The following is an 18,442-nucleotide window of genomic DNA, read 5'->3' as shown; positions in this document are numbered from 1 at the left end:
GGCACCTGGCATTCTCCAGGGGACAGCTCTGCGCAGTGTCTGAGGGTCACAGAGCCACAGTGAAGGGCGCCAACCACTGGACATCCGCTGAGGTCACGGCCCTGAGCTACGGCTTCAAGACTGCTTACTTTTTCTAGATCAACACCCGAGGAGCAGAGGCAGACCCATGTCTATATTTACAACGCTCTGGGGCATTTTCTTAGAAAACTCAGGTCCACGGGCAGACCTTGCCTTTCTCAGCTCTGCTGACGGCCAGGCCCCTGCAGTGACGCCAGACCTGGGGTGTACAGTGGTCTAGATGCCCTGAAGCTTGCACCCAGGCCTGAGGCTTTTCCTCTTCGTCCATCAGCAAAGCCTAATCTCACAAAGAACCAGAGCCCAGCTTCTGAAAAGACCTGTGTGCCACACCCCTGGGGCTGTGGCCCCTGGGAGCCGAGCCAGGGTCTGCACATGGCGAGGGGCAGCGGTGGGGGCAGTGTGTGTGTGTGCCGGCGGGACACTTCTCCGCCCTCCCTCCCTCCCTCCCTCTCCCCTGGCAGCCCCGTGGAGGCTGCCACACCTGCCTCTGGTCTTGGGGAACAGCTTTCCCTCTGCAGGTTTCAAAATCAGATGTGATGCTACTTCTGTGATTATAATTTGGTGGTTTTTTAATCCACCCAGTGACAAAACCTACCACCCAACTCCTTCCCAGGAACAGCAGCTCTTGGGGACGGGGTCCCAAGGGGATAGGGAAGATGACAGAAGACAGGTCCGTGTGGTGAGGGGCGGGAGTGGGGAGCCCGAGGAACAAGAACCCATTTGGGGACCCTGATGTCATCCAAGTCTCAGAAACTTCTGACATGGCAGCGTTTCGTCACAGGGATGAGGGGAACCCACCCCCTACCGCGGGCCTGCCTCCTCGCACACTCCTCCAAAAGGTTCGGCATGGCGTGTCCAGCCTGACCTGCTGCACTGAAGGCGGGGCAGATTCTGGCCGGCGGGGACGTCGAGGAGGATGAGGGGGGCGGTGTCAGCGTCAGCTCCACGTGGAGCAGCTCTTCCCAGTTGCGGCCAAAGCTGGCCAGTGAGGTGCCAGGAAGGCGTCTTTCCGGGGCTCCCTGGCTGCCCATCGATAGGGGGAGGTGCATCTGTCTGGCACTTAAGGCCACCATGTGAGCTGCCCCTGGGGAGGCGGGAACGAGGCAACCACCCCCAAGGGCACAATAAAGGCACCTGGGATCCTTAAACCCGCGAGGCAACAGGCAGAACAAGAGAGACCGGGAAGGCGTGCAGGCGCCAAGCAGGCACTGTTCTTTTCCTAACAAGACACACTACTTTCCAGTTTTAGGTATCCTGTCCTGTAGAACACGCCTGGTCCTCTCAACCTAACCTTCCCCTCAGAGCATCACCACGTGAGGGGCGGGGAGGCAGTTTTCCTCGTGGGCAGAGCTGGTGCCAAGACGACCTCGTCCGAGTCGTCCGAGTTCACTTCCTCCGCGGGTGGAGGCATGGCGGGCTGCAGCCCCGAGGGAGAGTGCTCCGCTGAAAGGAAGCAGAGACAGGAAGGGGGTCACCCCAGCGCTCAGGGCCGCCAGTCCAGGGCACAGACGTCCCGGATCAACTTCACGCCACGCCACCACGCCACCCTCACTGTATGCACCCACACCACCTCCACCGATAAGCTCAGCTGCAACATTTTGGTCATTTCCAAAAAGCAAAACACCTGCGAAAGGTGAAGACTGGGGCGGCTCAAGTCTTTGGCAGGAATTTTCCACGAGCCACCCTGGCAGCAGCGTCCAGGAGCCTGGGGCCCTGGGCGGCTGGCTGTGACTCGCGGGCAGATGCGGCCAGTGGCCGCCAGCTTCCTTGGGAGGACATGGGGGCTCGTGCACTGCACGCCCCCGCAGGTGGGGGAGGCGGGACAGACGAGCCAGCGCCCGGTGACACCCCCACTTCCACTCCTGCCATCACACACATCCAAACCCTTCAAATCCCGTGACAGATGCTGGACGGGGAGGCTGCCTGCAGATCACCGCCACCCTGAGTGCCACCTGGACAGCATGTGAGGAGGGGCAGGGCCCTGCCGGGCCATCGCTCCCAGCCCCAGGAGGGGGCCTTGCCCTTACTGCTTCATAGAGTGAAAAAATAACCAGCCACTGATCTGCGATTAAAAGGGAAGGAAATTGGGACTCAGCCGTGCTGCGGCTGCTCTGGGTCAGCTCTTCTTCTGTAACTTTCACGAAAATTATTAAAGTGGAAGCTTATGAAATTAAAAACATCAGTTTTCCAGGTTATTTTCTTTTTTCCTTAAAAGCACTTCCACAGTCAGGCCACACCAGGGCTTGATGTCCACTTTTCAGAGATGGTTTCTTTGGGTGAATGAGAGCTGGACGCTGGAGCCTGGTCTGAGGTGGATCTTTCTGGGCAGAGGCCGAGTGGCCGCTTTAAAATGACACACATTTAACAAGAGGAGAGAAAGGTGGCATGAACGACACTCTAGCCCCAATCAGAGTCTAGAGGTCATCAAACGTAGGTTCTGGTGACATCAGTGTGAAACAGGCTTTTGGAGGACAATGTGCAGCTATGGGGGCTGGAAGGTTCTGGGGCAGCCCCCTAGCTCTGTGAACTCCCTTATCTTCCCTGCACACCCTCTGCTGCCGATCTGTCTGCAAACAGAGGCTCTGGGGAGACCGTCCAGATTCAAAGTTACCAGCTCTCCCAGAGCTGGGGCAATGGGGTGAAGAGCCGGGGGCTTCTCCCAGACACGGAAGGGTGATGCCTTGGGACGCCTGCACTCACCGGGGCCGGGTGGCGGGGCTGCCGGCTTTCCTGGGCCCCTGGGTGCTTCGTGCTCGGGAGCTGGCCCCTCCGCCGGCTCCCCGCTGCTCCCCTCACTGTCTTCCTGACCTGAAATGACACACACAAGAAACTCCCATCTGCACGGAGACTCACCATACCCCCCGCCTTCCTATCCTCACATTTTTGGCCCAGAAAAACTGCTTCCTTCTGTAGTCTGTCGTTGGCATGAAGCGCCGTTCCCTCCCTGCACCTGTCCTCCTCCGATCTCATCTCTGCCACCCCAGACTCGGCCCTGGAAGCCCTTCATGGAAAGGTTCCCACGGGAGCCACGTGCGACGGCGGCCCACTGGCCGCCAATCACAGAGGAGACTCGGGCCTACGCTGCTCTGTCTGTGACAGACCTCAGAATGCCACCTGTGTGCCGTCTCTGGCCTTACAGAGATGGCCCAGAGCTTCCCAGTTACAGTGCGAGGCAGCAGCACCGAGGGACAGTCAGACTCGCAGGATGTGGGTCCTGAAAGTGGCTTCCAAGCGGCCTCACACACGAGGAGTGGAGGCCCCGAGGGGCCCGCATGTCCGGGGAGTGATGGAGCGGGGCCCAGGCCCCGGAGGGCGGCGGCGCCCCCGTCAGTGCCAGGACTTCTGCGCTGACGGGTTTCAGGTTGCAGCGAAGCAGGAAAGGAAGCACAAGTGAGCCTCACTTAAAACAACCACCAGGAGAAACACCGGCCCAGGGAGGAGCTGCCTCGCTCCGGTTAGACTGAGATAAAAATCAAAGCCATGAAGCTCCACCCGCGTGGCCCGTGGTGGTGGGAGCACCACTGTCACCGACCAGGAACCGGCTCCAGGTCAGGCTCCGGGGAGTCCTGTGGGGGCTGTCCCTTCCCGCTACAACCCGAGGCACCAGGGACGAAGCTGTGATGGGGAGACATCACTCGGCCTGCAGGTGGCTGCGCAGGCATGCCCCTTCACGCGTCCAGCTTCAGGGACGGTGGCAGCACTTTTGGCTTAAACCTCAGAAGGTCCGCAGCTCCTTACACGAAATCCGAAATGAAATGAAATCATCAGGAGAAGCTGCAGGGAGGGGTGAGGACAGGGGTTCGCTGTGCGGGGCCCAGGCAGATCTGTCCGCGCATGCTGCAGCAGTGGCTCTCTGACCGGCGGCACTGGGGAAAGCAGAGAAACCAGCTGAATCTGACGTCAGAGCAGGCCGGCCTCGTCTGCGGCCTGCTGCCAGGCGCACCCCCCGCCGGAGGCCCCTGCCGCACAGAGGTGCCCAGCATCCCTGCCCGAGCCCCGGGCCGCGTGCTCTCAGCCTCGCTGTAAATCCCACTCCTTGGCCGGGTCGGCGTACACGGGGGTCCGAGCTGCTGCGGCTGGACAGTCCTGGCTGGACCCTGGTGGCCCAGCAGGCACGGTGCCGTGGACGAGGAGTGCGGGATGCGGCGGGAAGGCCCCTGACAACACCCACGTCTCCCTGAGCACAGGTCACGCCACACTTCCTTCAGGAAGGGGCAGGGCATCGGGACAGGGGGCCGCCCAGCTGCGAACTGATGGTACCAGGACCACAAGGTACCCACGCCTTCCCTCCGTCTCTCCCAGCAGGAGGAAATGCTCCTAGAAAGGCCTCTTCCCGAGGCCCAGAATTGGCGGCCCACCCCTCCCCGGGAGCTGCGGGAGGAGCCTTCCACAAGGTGAGCTAGGTCCCAGGCCCGGCCCCACCCCCGTGCCTGGGCGCGATGTGCCTGGGCGGGTGGACAGCCCCTGTGCGCGCCCAGCACCGCCCTCAGGACAGAGGTGGCCTGCCGGGCGGACTTACCTGTGCCTGGCCCGTGCCAGGTGTGCCCGGAAGACGGACTGGATGGTGGTGATGGCCTCCTCTTGCCCCGGGTCACCCTCGGCCTGGACGACGGGGCTCAGAACGTGGGGCGGGGGGGAGTCCTGCGGCAGTGACAGTGGGGAAGGCGCCGCTGGAGACCTCTGCCACCTTCCTCCTCCAGGCCCTCAGCGCCAGGTGAGAGCACAGCTCCGAGTCAGGTGGTTCCCCTCGTTCCTAACTACTTCGGCGGAGTTTCCCGATTGCAGGTTAATTCTTAGACTCCAGAGATTCTTAAAGTGCATGTCTGGGTGTTTTCACGGGGGGGGGAGGGCTGCTACAGAACGCTCCTGTCTTTGCTGTGTTTTCAGCTTATGTCTCAACTGCGAGGCGGACGCGCTGCTGCTGCTCCTGCACTCAGAGCGGTCTGCAGCCTGAAGCCCAGGCCAGCTGTGACCCCTCGGGCAGCTCAGGCCGCACGCGCCTTGGGGCGGGGGGCGAGGCGGGACGCGAGGACCGCAGGGTGCCTGCCCTGTCTCGTGGGGATGTGTGAAGAGAAACGGGGGCAGAGCTCAGAAGGCGGGGTCTGTGTGCAGCCCCCGAGGGTTACCTGGCTGGGAGGGCTTGGCACGCTGGGGGGACGCGAGCCGCACGCTCTGCTCGATAGCAGCTTCGCCCGCGCTAGGTGCCCCCGGAAAGCCGCCTGCAGCACGGTAGCCGCCTGGCAGGAGAGGAGGGAGAGGTGGAGTCAGCTTCCCCGGAAGACGGCAGGCGCAGCTCACGGGAGGTTCCAGAGGGAAGACGCCTTCCCTTCCTCCTGCGTGATCACGGGCATACCCGAAGGAGCCCCCGTCTCCTCTGCTCACCCAGGATCTCCTACAGCGAGAAACACCAACCCTCCGGGGAGAGAAAGGCCCAGACGCCCGAGCCCACCGTAAACGATCTTGGAGGGTGAATGCATCACCCATTGAACGCGATTAGGCGGCTGCTAACGTTAACCCGCATCTCACACTCAGTTTGGTTCCCACGTAGAGACGGTTATTCCGTGTGGGAGCAGACTCTCCTGCTTCTGCTTTAGAAGGTGGACACCTTCTAGATCAAGCAGGGAGGAGCACGATCGCAAACTGTCGCCAAGGGGTTACTCATCCTTCGACCTTAATCTTGAATGTTTTCTTTAGAAATACACATGGATGCTGAGCAAGATCAATGCTCTGGATTTTCAATGATCCTGCCTCCAGCCCCGGTTAAAACTACCCCTGACGGGGGCCACTGGGGAGAACGGCCCTCTACCAGCACGCTGAGTCCCGGCACTCGGGCTTGCGTTCAGCGGCTCAGACGCTTCCACCATCACAGTCCCCCAAAGAAAACACCTTTGTTTTTCTTGAAGGCAAGTTGGGGGAAACGCCACAGCCTTGGGGGTGGGAAACAACAAAGGGAGGTGAAAGAACGTGGTTCATTAAGGACAAAGCAACCCGCTAAAAGCAGCTGAGTACTGCAACTAATGCACAACACCTGGCTGCCAGGGCAGCTTCTGCCTCCGCTGGCAGGCGAGGCTCACTGACCAGAGACCAACAAGCAAGACAGAAAGGGGACAGAGTGTCCACCTGGGTCACAGATGCTCCACACAGCCCTCTGAGGAACCCCCAACCATTCCCGCATTCAAACACTGAAGGTACCACGCTGGGAAAGGGACAGAGTGGTGGCAGAAAGATAGAGAGTGTCCCCAAGTCCACGGAACTTAATGTTCTCACGCGAGAGACAAGCAATTTTAAAAAAAAGGTCAAGTATCAGGCGGGGGTAAACGCCCTGAAGAGAAACAAGGCAGGGCGAGGGGCTGGAGAGTGACAGGGTGCGGGGCCCAGAGAAGGCCACGTCTCAGAGGAGACCTGGACACAGTGAGGGAGCAGGGCCAGCGAACATCGGGAGAAAGGGCCTTCTAGGCAGAGGGGGCAGCAAGCGCAAAGGCCCTGTGGCAGGAACAGCCTGGGTATTTTCAAGGACGCCAGAGATGCCTCCGGACCGAGCAGGGCTGGAGGGCTGGCCAGAGAGGGTCGCAGGTAGGACTTCAGGGAACAGCTCGGGTCTGCTCCAGGTGTGAGAGGAAGTTGCTGTGGAGTGATGTGATTTACCACTTACAAACGCGGCCCTGGTGTCTGCATGGGGAACGGGCCGTGGAGGTGGGGCAGAAGCAAAAGCAGGGCGGAGAGGGGGTGGTGAGACGGTCCCGGGGCTTATATCTGCGCCGCCCACAGCAGACCCCGTCGTCCGCTTCGAGTTCCAGTCACACCCCTGTTCTCTCTTCCTGAGCAAGACACACCCTGACGCTCACTGGGGCTTTGCTGGAGCGAATTCTTCCACCCAGGAGGCCCGTCCTCTGACTTCCCAGTCCAGTGAGTCCCTGCTGGTCTCCAGGGCCCCCTGCAGGGACGGTCCAGCGTGGGCAAGCAGCCCCTCGGCCGTGGGTGCGGCCCTGAGCCCACCTTCTGCCCTGGACTGGAGCTGCCTGTTTGTCTCAATGTCTCTCTGTGTCCTGAGGGCCCCCGGCTTGCTGGACACAGAACTGATGATCAGTAAAAGTGTGTTTAGAGAGTGAATGAGTGACTGCATTCTGAAAGTGTGAAATTATCCAAGTATTTATTCGGTGTTAATGTCACTCATGTGTTTTAACTCAATGTTGGGGTCTGCCCCGACCTCGTGAAAACAAGCACGTAAGGATGTTTCTTGAGGCCCGCCCCCGCCACCCCACAATCACCTGAAACAAAGTAAAAATACGCATTTTTTGAAATTGGTGAAGTAAAACTTGCTTACCTCACTCAGAACAGCCTTATTTTTCTGAAATAAAGAGATAAGTTATGAATTAACACGATGAATTTTTTTTTATAATACAGTGCTCATTTCTTGATTCTGTCCCTGCCACAGCCAACAGTGATGGAAAAGCAGAGTCGGGGGCCCCTCCCCACCTCCCACAGCCGAGGGGCTCCGTGCCTCCCTGACGCCTGTTCCGCAGCTGACGGAGCTGAGGGAGCCAGACACGCCTGCGACAGCGAGGAGGCAGTGGCCGTGATTAGGAAGGAGAGTCACAGTCGAAGACGAGGGTGTGTTGGGGGCGTCTGCGCTGCTCGGCCAGCTGTGTGGCAAACAAGTGACTCACGGGGACCAACTATGATGTGGGCGTCCTGGGCTCCAGATGAGGAAGCCGCTTCCCTCAGCTTGAGCTGCCCTAACCCGGGGTGACCTCTCTGGGTGCTCACAGAGCGGCTGGGCGCTGCCGGCTGGTGATGTTACGCAGGGGATCCGCAGGCAGGGGTCTGGGTCGCCGGCTCCCAAGCCTGAGCAGCCATCAAGACCGGCAGGGGATGTGAGAAGAAAGACCCAGCCGCACCCCCGACACACTGAAGCAGCACCACCAGGGTGGGCTCCGAGGATGTGTGCTCTTAGGGATGTGCGTGGAGCCCAGTCCTCCCGACGTGCAAGCCCCGAGCACAGGAGTCAGGAGGTCCCCAGGCTCCAGCCTGGAGGCCAGTGGGGGGAAAGGCCTTGGTGGTCTGATGGGAGCCGTGGGCTGGGGCAGGGCTCTTACGCGGAGCAGAAGGATGGCATTTGCGGAGGTCACACGTCCTGCCCGCCCCCACCCTGACCCCCGACGTTGTCTGAAGTGACCGAGTGAGGTAAGACCAGTGAAGGAGGCAGCGCTGGCAGCCACGACGCTACCCAGAGACCGAAGTTAGAGACACAGCAGGGGACCCCTGGTTTCACGTGAGTCTTACAGCGAGGCATCACCTACGAGTTCTTCCCCCAGATCGTTTTCGACCTGAATTGAGTCAAGCCTGTGGACCTAACTTCCCATTTACGGGGAGGGCAGGGGACAGGGAAGCACTGAAAGGGCACCAGGAGCCGTCTGATCCCAGGTGGGGGACAGGCTCCAGGACATCCTTAAAAGGGTAAGGGTAAACGACACTGAGGAGACCTCAGCAACTGAGTGTAGTGCTTTCAGCGGATTCGGGCCCGAGTCCAACCTTGGTTGGACCCTGGTTTGGAAATGACAGTTACGAATGGCGCCTTTGGACAGGTGGGAACTGGGACCACAAAGAGGATGCTAGATGGGACTGTGAAACTGTTCAGCCTCTCAGCTGCAGTCATGGCTCTGTGGTTAAGCAGCACACCTCATTTTCAGAAGATACACGCTGGCCTCATAACGCCTAAAACTTACTTTCGAATGGTTCTGGAAAAAATAGTCCGTATCGAGAAGAAACACGGCTAAGTGAACTGTTGCTGACTGGAGGTAGCAGACAGGAACTAGTACACGGCGGGAGGGTGTGTGTGTGTGAAGACACTGAGCTCTTTCAAAACTTTTCTGCATTTTGTAAGTTTGCTTAATAAAAGTCAGGAGGAAACAATGATTAAAACCCTCCACCGGCAGCCTTTGGAGCTAAGATCTTATAAAATCCAGACGAACAGAGAAGTCCAGTTCCTGTCTGTTTGATCAGCTGGGGAACAGGGCTGTGCTGTGCTTTACAGAACTGGGGAGCTCGTCCACAGCGTTCAGTCATTGCAGAGCAGGACGGTCATCAGCGAGCCGCCCCGGAGCTGAGAAAGGAAACCGCGCCTCCCTCCATGAGAGGACGCCGGCCGTCCCCCTCCTGGCCTATTGCCCGACGTCGCCCCAGGCACACAGGGAACCCAGTGCAAGCCCACAGCCCCTGCTGCCCCCTGCCCAAAGGTCCAAGACTCACGAGCGCAGCCCTCCTGTCCTGTCACCCACGTCATCCATGCCACCCACGCCATGGACCTCTGAGGAGCAGCCCCGAGGCCTGCAGTGCCAGGAAAACCCCTCAGCTTGGTCCCACGGTCCAGTGGGCTGCACCCGGAGCCGGTGTCCCCGGACTCAGCTCACTACGTGTGTGCCCAGCAGGGAGGGGACAGAGGCCTCCGGACAAGCCACTGCCTAGTCCCATCCAGCAAACGGAGCAGGCTGCTTCTCCAGGAGAGGGGAAGGGACCCCTTGGCTCCCCCTCCCCGGCTCAGCCCCCCTACGCAGCTCCGCCTTCACTCCCCCCCCCTCCCCCGCAAGGCTCCAGGTGTGGCTTCCTCGCTCCCCTCCGCCTAGGTCCGGTCCCTTCTCTGCGAACATTCTGCTCCCCTACATTTCCCCACATGTCAACCGCGTCTGGCACGGAGCCCGCCCAGGGAAGGGGCCCAGTAGGTATGGGCACATCAGCACGTGAACTACAAAGGCGCGGCCGCGGCTGGCAAAGCCAGCAGGGTCGCGTGGGCGCGGGCAGCTCGCTCACCTGGTACACCTGCCACCGGCTCTGCAGGAGCCGGGCGGCGGCGTCTCTCCTCCCTGCAGAGCAGGCGGAGGGCGGTCGGGAGGGGCCGCCCTCTCTCCAGTCACTGTCGGGCCCCGGCTCCGGCTCCGAGTCTGGCTGGGAGGGGCTGACGGCGGGGCTGGGGGGCCGGGGTTCTTCCTGCGTCTGCAGAAAAGCCAAGGTGTGACAGGCGTCAGAGCGGCAGCGGGGAGGGCCCCGGGCGGGGCGGCAGGACATCAGGGCCGCGCTTGACCTGACGCGGGGAAGCTTATCAGACTAGACTTTCTGATTTACAGGAAAACCTGTGTCCTCACCGCTCAGCGTGTCAGACGACAAAGAAGTCTCTGGAGAAACAACATGTTCGCTAGTGAACAGGGTGACGCTGGGTTTGGTCAGCCCGGGGGCTCCATCCGGCAGGGCTCCCCGCGGGAGGAGGGCGGTCGCCCGCCAAGTGTCCGGGAGGCGGCTGGCTCCCACAGCCGAAGCGCACTTCCCCAGCTCAGCACATCTGTGCGCTAGCGCAAGAATGACCTGCTTCTCCGGGGTCCTTTTTCGGTCTTTTATAGCCCAATGCTGGACTACACGAACGGGACTTCTGAGATGAAAGGCTTGGATTTTAAGGCAGAAAGAAGCAAGAACTGCTGCTGTGGCCATCAGGACATTACTGACTTCTGCCACTGAAGGGGCCAGATTCATTACCTACAGAGCACCTTCCCATAAGCATAAACACTTGGACGTGTCCTCACGTGGAGGGTGGAAGGCCAGCTCAGCGCAGACGCCCTTCTCAGTGGAGGAGGCCCCGTGAAGAGATGCCGTTGCAAGCGCTCTGAGTCCGTGCCCTGTGAGGCCGCGAAGCTGCAACCCCACGCCCGGCCCAGGAGGCCTGCCCTCCGACTAGGCACCGTGCCCCGAGCCAATCAGCCGCTGTCATCACTCTCCAGGCTGCTCCAAGTTACTTCTGCCAAGGTTCCCCACACAGCCTCTAAGACAAGCCTCGTCTCCCCTCCTCCCCGACCCAGCACAGCTCCAGCCCTCTGCTCCATGGAGGAGTCCATTCCGCGTGGCCTGTGCTGCTGTGAGCAAGAAGGCAAAACCCGTGACTTAGAAGATAAAGAAAGACAAATTTACTCAAAGAACTCCTGCCAGACAGCTGGAAGGATTTCAACTTTGATACATACAAAAATTCCTCGAAGCGCTATTAAAAACGGACCCATGTCACCTTGTTTAAACCTCTGATTACTCATCCACAGCCGAATGCTGGGAGCTGGTTCCCCTGTCTGGAGGAACACAGAATCTTCCCAATTAATTCCATTCTCTTTCCTTGAAATGGAAATGCTTTCCAAGCAGGGAAAAAACTCAAAACTAAACTTTGAAAATAAATATTGAGGGTAATTTTGACACCCAGCAAATCTCCTAACCCCGCCCCCAAACAGGGGAATGGCAGACACTAAGGCTGCAGCCCCTTGAGGAAAAGGACTCTCATCGGGGTCTCTGCCGGCCCGGCCCCCGGCTCCCATGAGCCAGGGGTAACGGAGCTCAGGGAAAGGAGGGGAGCCTGCTGCACGGGCTGGACCCTGTCCAGTCGGTCAGCGCCGGAGGCCCTCAGGACAAGAGGCTACACCCGGCTCCTCTCCCGGGCGGGATCTGTGTCCAGTGGATGCATAGGGAGGAGGTCAGGGCTGAGATGACCTTTCCTCCGTCTCCAGGTCAGCACCTTGATAAGACACCAGGACACACTTGTTTTCCTTCTGTTCTTGGTGTCTGCGGAAGGCCTGAGCGGCAGGAGGGAGGAGTCCGCGAGAGCCAGAGGGATTCCTCAGACAAAGCTGTTATGTCACTTCCGGGGGACGTGGAGAATATTTTTCTCCCTAAGGGAAACATAACTTTTGGGGGTGTGAGCCTGATAAATGAGCACAGCCATCCACGTTCCCTGGTGTTGGGTGCCTCCCAGGAGTCAGGGCTGCCTGAGGCGGACAAGTCATAAGTCGGTCAGCACCAGGAGCACCTCACTTGGAAAGGAGATTTTCACAGCACCCGGACAGGGACACGGCACCTCCAGAAGACACACAGTGCAGCTCCGCCCACGACACGCCCCGGCCGTCAGCGGGTCCCCTCAGCCTCCCGGCATCCCCCTGGGGCCACCAGCGCAGGCATTCGGGGAAGCAGGCGTCTCCTGAAAACGGACCATGGTGCAGAGTGGCCCGGTTCCTGGACGCAGGGACAGTGGTTCTATGGCACCCAGAACGTTATCCAGAGCACTGGAAGCTCCACCATGGAAATGCGCCCACGTGGATAACACAAGAAGTCTGCTTTAGCAAACGACAGCTTCAGAAGGGATGGAGGCGGACTCACACTGTCCAGTCCACCCTGGCCAGCAGGACACGCGGGATCGCGGGCACGGCACGAGCGCCGGGGGCTCCTGCTAGCACGCGCCAAGAGAGCCACCTTCTTTGGCCTATCGGTGGCGCTGTGGTGCTCCTCAGCGTCCCCAGATCCCCTGTCAGCTCTTCCTGAGCCGGAGATGCAGCACCTGCAGCGTCTTCGGCTAGAAGATTCCAGCTAAACAAGAAAGCCTTGGAAGGGGGGGCCAGTCCAGAGTAAAAAAAAAAAAAAACCCTTCTGTTTTCAGCTCTCAGCAGATAACTCCATGCTGAGCCTGGGACGCCTTCCTTCTGGTGGCCAGAGACAGTCCGGTCAGGATCCTGGCTCCCGAAGCAACAGAACTCTTGGCTAAAAGGTGTCCTAGGTGAAGCCCCGCCGCCCAAGGGGACTTGGCGTGTCACTCGAACCTTCAGTTGGGGCCGCAGAAGAGGGACGGCAGAGGGGCTGCGGCACTGACTGTCCCTCCCCGCGTGCCCCGGGCGGGCCGCCCCGCCAGCTGGCTCTCCCATTGCGCACGCACGCCCCACGGCTCTCCTGGAGCAGGCTGCAGCCGCGGGTTCCAATCCCTCAGTTACTGGTTTTCTGTATTAACAGATACAGGATCATACCTGCCATCTGGAGAATCCACTAATTGGGAAAAAAGGATTTGTGAGGAGGCACATTCTAGCCACCAGAAGTCTGAGTGCAGGTAGCACTGGGCCAGCGGGAACCAAAGGGCCCCCCGGGACCCGCTCGCCTTCGTGTCCGGAGAAGTGGAGGGAGCAAGGGGCCAGGGATGGGGGGAGGGGCTGCCCAGACCGACCGCCTACCTGCCCACAGGTCCTGCCGAGGGAACCACCACTCAGCAGTCCTTCAGTACCCAGAGCAGGTGCGGGGACGGGAGAAGCCACGCTCTCCCCGCCCGGCCTGTGTCAAAGGCAGACGCTGAAACCATCACTAAACACGCAGGGTTCCTCACTGAGGGTTCATGCCTCCCCTCCAGCCCTTCTCAAACTCTTTCTCACTTTCTAACGGACAACCCTTGTTGGATGTTTAAACTTTTCATACATTTCAAGTTTTGGTTAAGATCTTCACTCACCAACTTAACCATCTAAGACGCAAATACTCATTTGAAAAGTCCATTAATGGGCAATCAGTTAGTCCAGAACTCCAGGATTCAAGACACAATTGATAGAAATCGACGGTGATGATAAAAGGAAACTGGACTGTCAGTGCTGGAGTCAGGAAAAACTCTGGGTACGGAAACAGCCAGAACCGTCACGCGTCAGCTTAGAGTCCCACCATGCCTGGACAGGAGCTCAAACCGCAGCCACACCATACCTCAGGAGTCATTTCCACGCGGCCATCTTCCTCTTCATTCTTCATTTCTTCCAATTCTCGAAATTTCTTGGTGAGTGCTCGAATTTCTTCTCTAAAGTGGGACGGGAAAAAAGGACTCCTTACTGGTCGCCATGCTGTGTAAGACGGCTGTACGTGACAGGAGGGGTGGCAGCCTGTGATGTGGGCACCGGCCAGCACCCGACTGCCCTGGGGACCGCACCGGAGACCCCACTGGGCCCCACGCCTGGCACAAGTAGGTAGGAGCGGAACAAGCACCAATTGCTTGAATGATGAGTAAGAGTCACTGGGGGTCTTTAATGGAAGGAAACACGACTCTTGTCCTCGCCACAGATTTTAAAGGCAAAGCGAAGATAATTCTGTGCTGTGACCTGCCCCTACTGATTTACCTGAATTCTAGCCTTCTGACAAAATCTAGTCACATTTATTCTGAAAATAAAGTCTTTACTTCATCTCAGTAATTTGTTTCTCACTAACTACTCTGAGTGCTAAGTATTTCTGCTTAGATTTCTAATCTGCTGGTTTTGGGTGATTGAGATAAAATCCGTGTAACACAAAATTCATTACTTTAAAGTATGCAATTAAGTGGCTTTTAGTGTGGCCACAGTGTTGTTCAGCTATCAGTGGTATCTGATTCTAGAACATTTCCGTCATCCCGGAAGAAGCCCCTCACCCGTCACCCACTCCCTCCCCTCGCCTCCCCCGCAACCACTAATTCAGTCTGTCTCTACAAACGTGCCCCCTTTGGAAACTTGCGAATCACACAACATTCGGGCTTTCCTGTCTGATTCTCTCATTGAGCCTCATGTTTCTGAGGTTCGTTCACATTGTAGCAGGTGTTCAACTTCATTCCTCTGAATGGATACACTTGTTTCTTTATCTACTCCTCAGCTGACGGACATTTGGGCTGTTCCCACTTTTTGGCTGCCATAAACAGTGATAAACACAGGAGGGTGGGAGCTGACTGACAGCCGGGTGGAGCCCTGACCGGGGTATGGAACCTGGGCACGCTGAGCCTGCCCATGATGGACATGCAGGAGGATGTGGGCAGGGGAGTTGGCCGTGATGCCAAGGGGGCAAACGCTGGCCCAACCATGAGGAGCCTTTCCCCAAAGTCTGGATCTTTACTCTGGAGGGAACAGCAAACCACTGAGAGACGTCAGAGGAGGAGCAACGTGATGGGGCCTAGGCTTTGGAAGTCGCCCTTGGGGCTGGGCTCAGAGCAGATGGAGGGGCGGGGCAAGGGGCAGGGAGGGCCTGGAACTGTGTCTTCTGACTTAGTCCACTCACCTCAAAGCCTCCTCTCTCTCTTTTCTCTCCTTCTCAACCTCCTTCATGTTTTCCAGCTCCTTCTGCAGATCCGCCTTTGTCTGCAGGAGCTGCTTCACTTCCAAACTGAACAAGGAACCAGAGACATTTCAGCACCATTAAAACCTCTGCTCACCATTACCCAGGTCATCACAGAGCAGGAAAAGCTTTCAAGAAAATACGTGTGTAACCTCCGTACTCATGATGGGAGGGTGGAGAAAAGCCCTTCTTGGTAATGGCAGGGAGCCGGGAGCAGACCCGACTCCTGATGCCAGCTCATTCAGGTGTTTACTGGGCACCTGCTGTGTGCCAGCAACTGTCAGGTGCGGAGCCACTGGGTAGGTGCTGGCCCTGCTCTCACAGGCCTCACTGTCCTGGGGGAGAGGCATTCACCCAGCGGTCTCACAATTAGTGCCTACCTGTCCCTGAGATGAGTGCTGCCATAGGCCCGCCACCGACTGGGTGGTGGCACAGCCTGAGCTGAGGCTGGAGGACAAGGGGTACCAGGCGCCTCCAACCAAATGGCTTAGATGGGCTTCCTGAGCCGCAAGGGTGACACGTGGCTTTAAGACAGCCACTGCTTACTGTGGTGCTGACGTCAGTCAGCGCTCCATGAACAGGAGCTGTTCAAGCGACGGGCTAAGAGGTCAGAGATGCTAGCTACCGTTCAAAATGACAGCCTGTTTCTACAAGACCCCATCATTGCGTGGATGTTACACTTGGACTGGAGGTGAAAAAGCAGGTGGGGTGTGACACACTGTTCTGCTGTGACCAGAAGGCAGCAGAGACAGGTCCTTTTCAGATCTAACCGTGTGAACTAGTCACCAGGGGGTCTCACTGTGAGCAGAGCTGGAGTCAGGAGATCTGGGCCAGGCTGACATAACCAGCCCCAAGGTGGGCGGGGCCCGAGGGAGCACATCTCTCCAGCCCCCAGGTGGGTGGGGCCTGCCTCTGCCCAGCCCCCAGGTGGGTGGGGCCTGCATCTCTCCAGCCCCAGGTGAGTGGGGCCTGACAGCCTGCATCTCTCACAGCCCCTGGTGGGTGGGGCCTGCATCTCACAGCCCCTAGGTGGGCGGAGCCCGAGGACCCCCATCTCTCCAGCCCCAGGTGGGCGGGAGCAGGCCCTCTCCCCGAGGCCAGGCACCAGCGGTGCCGCACAACGGACAACGTACTCCTTTTCCTGCAGCTGGGTGTGCAGGGCATTCCGCTCGCCTTTCAGACTCTTCACCGCCCCCCGCAGACGCTCGCTCTCCTCCTGCCGGTCCTGCCGGTCTGGGCGCATCTGCCGGGGCCCCACGGAGCTGGACGTGGAGTGAGCAGGAGGGTTGGACCTGACCACCTCTGAGGCGTGGGATTTGAGGCTTTCCATCGAACTTATTTTCTGGAGGCAACAGACATCTGTTAGACGTTATTTCTTATTTCACTCTCCCAGAAAGGAGACCGTGGCCATCCCGAGCAAGGGACTGGGAAGAGCTCTGCGCAGGGCCTGAGGGCCTGGGACGCTGGCCGGGGGCAGCTCTGCTCCGCCAGAGTCCCGGGGGCAGAGGGCAGGGCGCCCACCAGCACTCCCTCCCGCCCCCGGAGCGGAGCGGGGAGCGCAGACCCGGCCTTAGAGAGCGAGGGCGAAGGGAGGTGAATCCATAAACCGCTTTTCTTTGCGCTCATCGATCCTCTTATCTCCCTAAACGTCTGGAACTTTCAGCCCTTCTGCTCTCCCGTCAGCCCTGCTCTGCCGGCCGTGGACACCAGCAGCTTCAGGTTCCCGCCGGGCAGCATCTCCGGGTGTGTGGAAAGGCGCTGCCCTGCCCGCTCCAGGACCTCTGGGGGCCTTTCTTTCCTAACAGGCTTTATTTTTAAACTACCCTCAACTAAACTTCTTAAGTCTTCTGCTTTGTAAACACGTGAAATTGTTATTTTTTATGTTCCTCTCTCTGTTTATTCTGCTCAGCCAGACAACTGACAGCTCTAACTTGATATCTGACCAGTACTCGAAAGACATCGGCCGTTCTGATCAACTTCAACAGCATCGCCCTGATTACACGTGCAAATTCACGGGGTCGGGGGCTGCGAGGAAATGTTAACTTCCTAACTTTTCTGGATGGCAAAGTGTGGATGCACAGTTTTCTGTGAGTTCAGACAGTAAACAAGTGGTGAGCGAAACCATCTGGTAAGTGACGGGCAGTAAAAAGCCCCCGGGGCAGGTGGATGTACGTCGGGCTGGGTTTCTGACAGGCTCTGGGATTCCATGCACCCACTACGGTTGCACACGGAAGTTGGAAATGGTGTGTGGGGTGAGCACACCTTGACACCTGTGACGCGAGGGACAGGAGTGACACGGCCGTTAGGTCTTGCCTGGACCCTAGGAGCCTCCTCTCGCCAGCGCATCCCGTGTGCCGTCCGGAGACAGACAGCCACTGTTTACACGCTCCATGAGACCTGTCTCCCTCCATAAGACCCCCATCTGTCCCCCGCATTCTGATGCCCCAGCACTCTCGCAGGGCGGCCCTGAGCAGGGAAGGTGACGTGACACGCCCACCACTCACTTTCTCCAGCTCTGCGATCCGCCGGAGCAGCCGGGGCTTACTCCACTCCACGTAACCTGAAGGCAAACGGGGTTGGACGGTCACTCTTCGTACAGCCCTCCCGAGGGGCCCCTTCACGAGGACCCCCCCAACCCCCTGTCTGGAGCGCAGCCTGACAGCTCCCCTCCACTGGCTGGCCCCTGCAAGGCGGGAGCTCCACACCCAGCAGATCTGTGGCAAAGGGCGGCTCCAGGGTGACACAGCCATCCCCTTCCCTGCAGTCATGGGCACTAATGGTCTCCCGATGCTCAGAGTGACCCCTCCCCTGACTCTGTCCCCAGCAGGCTAGGGCCCCACCAGCCCATCAAGATGGTCCTTCTGAAGCTCACTGGTGGGGTCACTCTGCCAAATCCAAAGCTCCAGTCTCAACCCTCATCCTCCTGGGCTCATCAGCACATCTTCCCCCCAACACTTCCTTCCCCTGGCCTTCCAGACGCCCCCAGCACCTCTGCCCTCTGGGCACCACTGTGTGATCCCTCCCCTCCGCTCTGCCCACTCACTACGGGGTCTGACTCTCACCAGGCCCTCTGGCCCCTGACGACCCGCAGCTTTCTCTCTCCTGCCGAGGCCCTGCCCTGACTCACTGATGCGTCTGACCCCCCTGGGCCCTGGAAGAGGACACCCGCAGACCCTCCCCGTTCCCCCTCGCTGCAGTCAAGGGCACCTCTGTCCTCTCAGGAGCTCAGACAAAAACTGCAGAGAGACTCCCCGTCTCACAGGCCACACCCAATCTCCGAATGCATGGAGCACCTGGCCATCTCTCAGCCCTCAGCGCCACCTGGTCTGGGCCACAGCAGCCCCTACAAGGACCATGAGGAAGCTTTTGTCTTCCCGGTCCCCCCTCCCCCACACAGCGTCCACCCAGCTCAGAAGAGGGGGTCCTTGAGAGACAAGTCAGACACTTCTCACCTCTGCTCAAACCCTCTGTC

The 18,442-nt window shown here is 59.0% G+C and overlaps 1 protein-coding gene across 9 annotated transcripts in view; it reads right to left on the bottom strand.

The window, feature by feature from the left end:
* Positions 1–1,261: 1,261 nt before the first annotated feature.
* IQCE (IQ motif containing E) overlaps positions 1,262–18,442 on the bottom strand; it is a 38,253-nt gene continuing 21,072 nt past the window's right edge. For 8 of the 9 annotated variants that reach the window (XM_072943418.1, XM_072943421.1, XM_072943419.1 and 5 more), the window contains 11 exons: positions 17,475–17,530; positions 16,104–16,312; positions 14,914–15,018; positions 13,606–13,696; positions 9,886–10,068; positions 7,403–7,426; positions 5,205–5,315; positions 4,598–4,719; positions 3,817–3,944; positions 2,779–2,886; positions 1,262–1,521 (listed from right to left, as the gene is read on the bottom strand). In XM_072943418.1, coding sequence (XP_072799519.1) covers positions 1,385–1,521; positions 2,779–2,886; positions 3,817–3,944; positions 4,598–4,719; positions 5,205–5,315; positions 7,403–7,426; positions 9,886–10,068; positions 13,606–13,696; positions 14,914–15,018; positions 16,104–16,312; positions 17,475–17,530 — 1,274 coding nt within the window. In that variant the 3' untranslated portion in view covers positions 1,262–1,384. The remainder of the gene's footprint in view (positions 1,522–2,778; positions 2,887–3,816; positions 3,945–4,597; positions 4,720–5,204; positions 5,316–7,402; positions 7,427–9,885; positions 10,069–13,605; positions 13,697–14,913; positions 15,019–16,103; positions 16,313–17,474; positions 17,531–18,442) is intronic. The other variant, XM_072943422.1, reaches the window with a different exon arrangement.

The sequence above is a fragment of the Vicugna pacos genome, chromosome 18 (assembly GCF_048564905.1).
Source record: "Vicugna pacos chromosome 18, VicPac4, whole genome shotgun sequence".
In the NCBI taxonomy this organism is placed as follows: Eukaryota; Metazoa; Chordata; class Mammalia; order Artiodactyla; family Camelidae; genus Vicugna; species Vicugna pacos.
The sequence above is the reverse complement of the archived record's forward strand: the minus strand, read 5'-3'. Positions and strand labels throughout refer to the sequence as shown.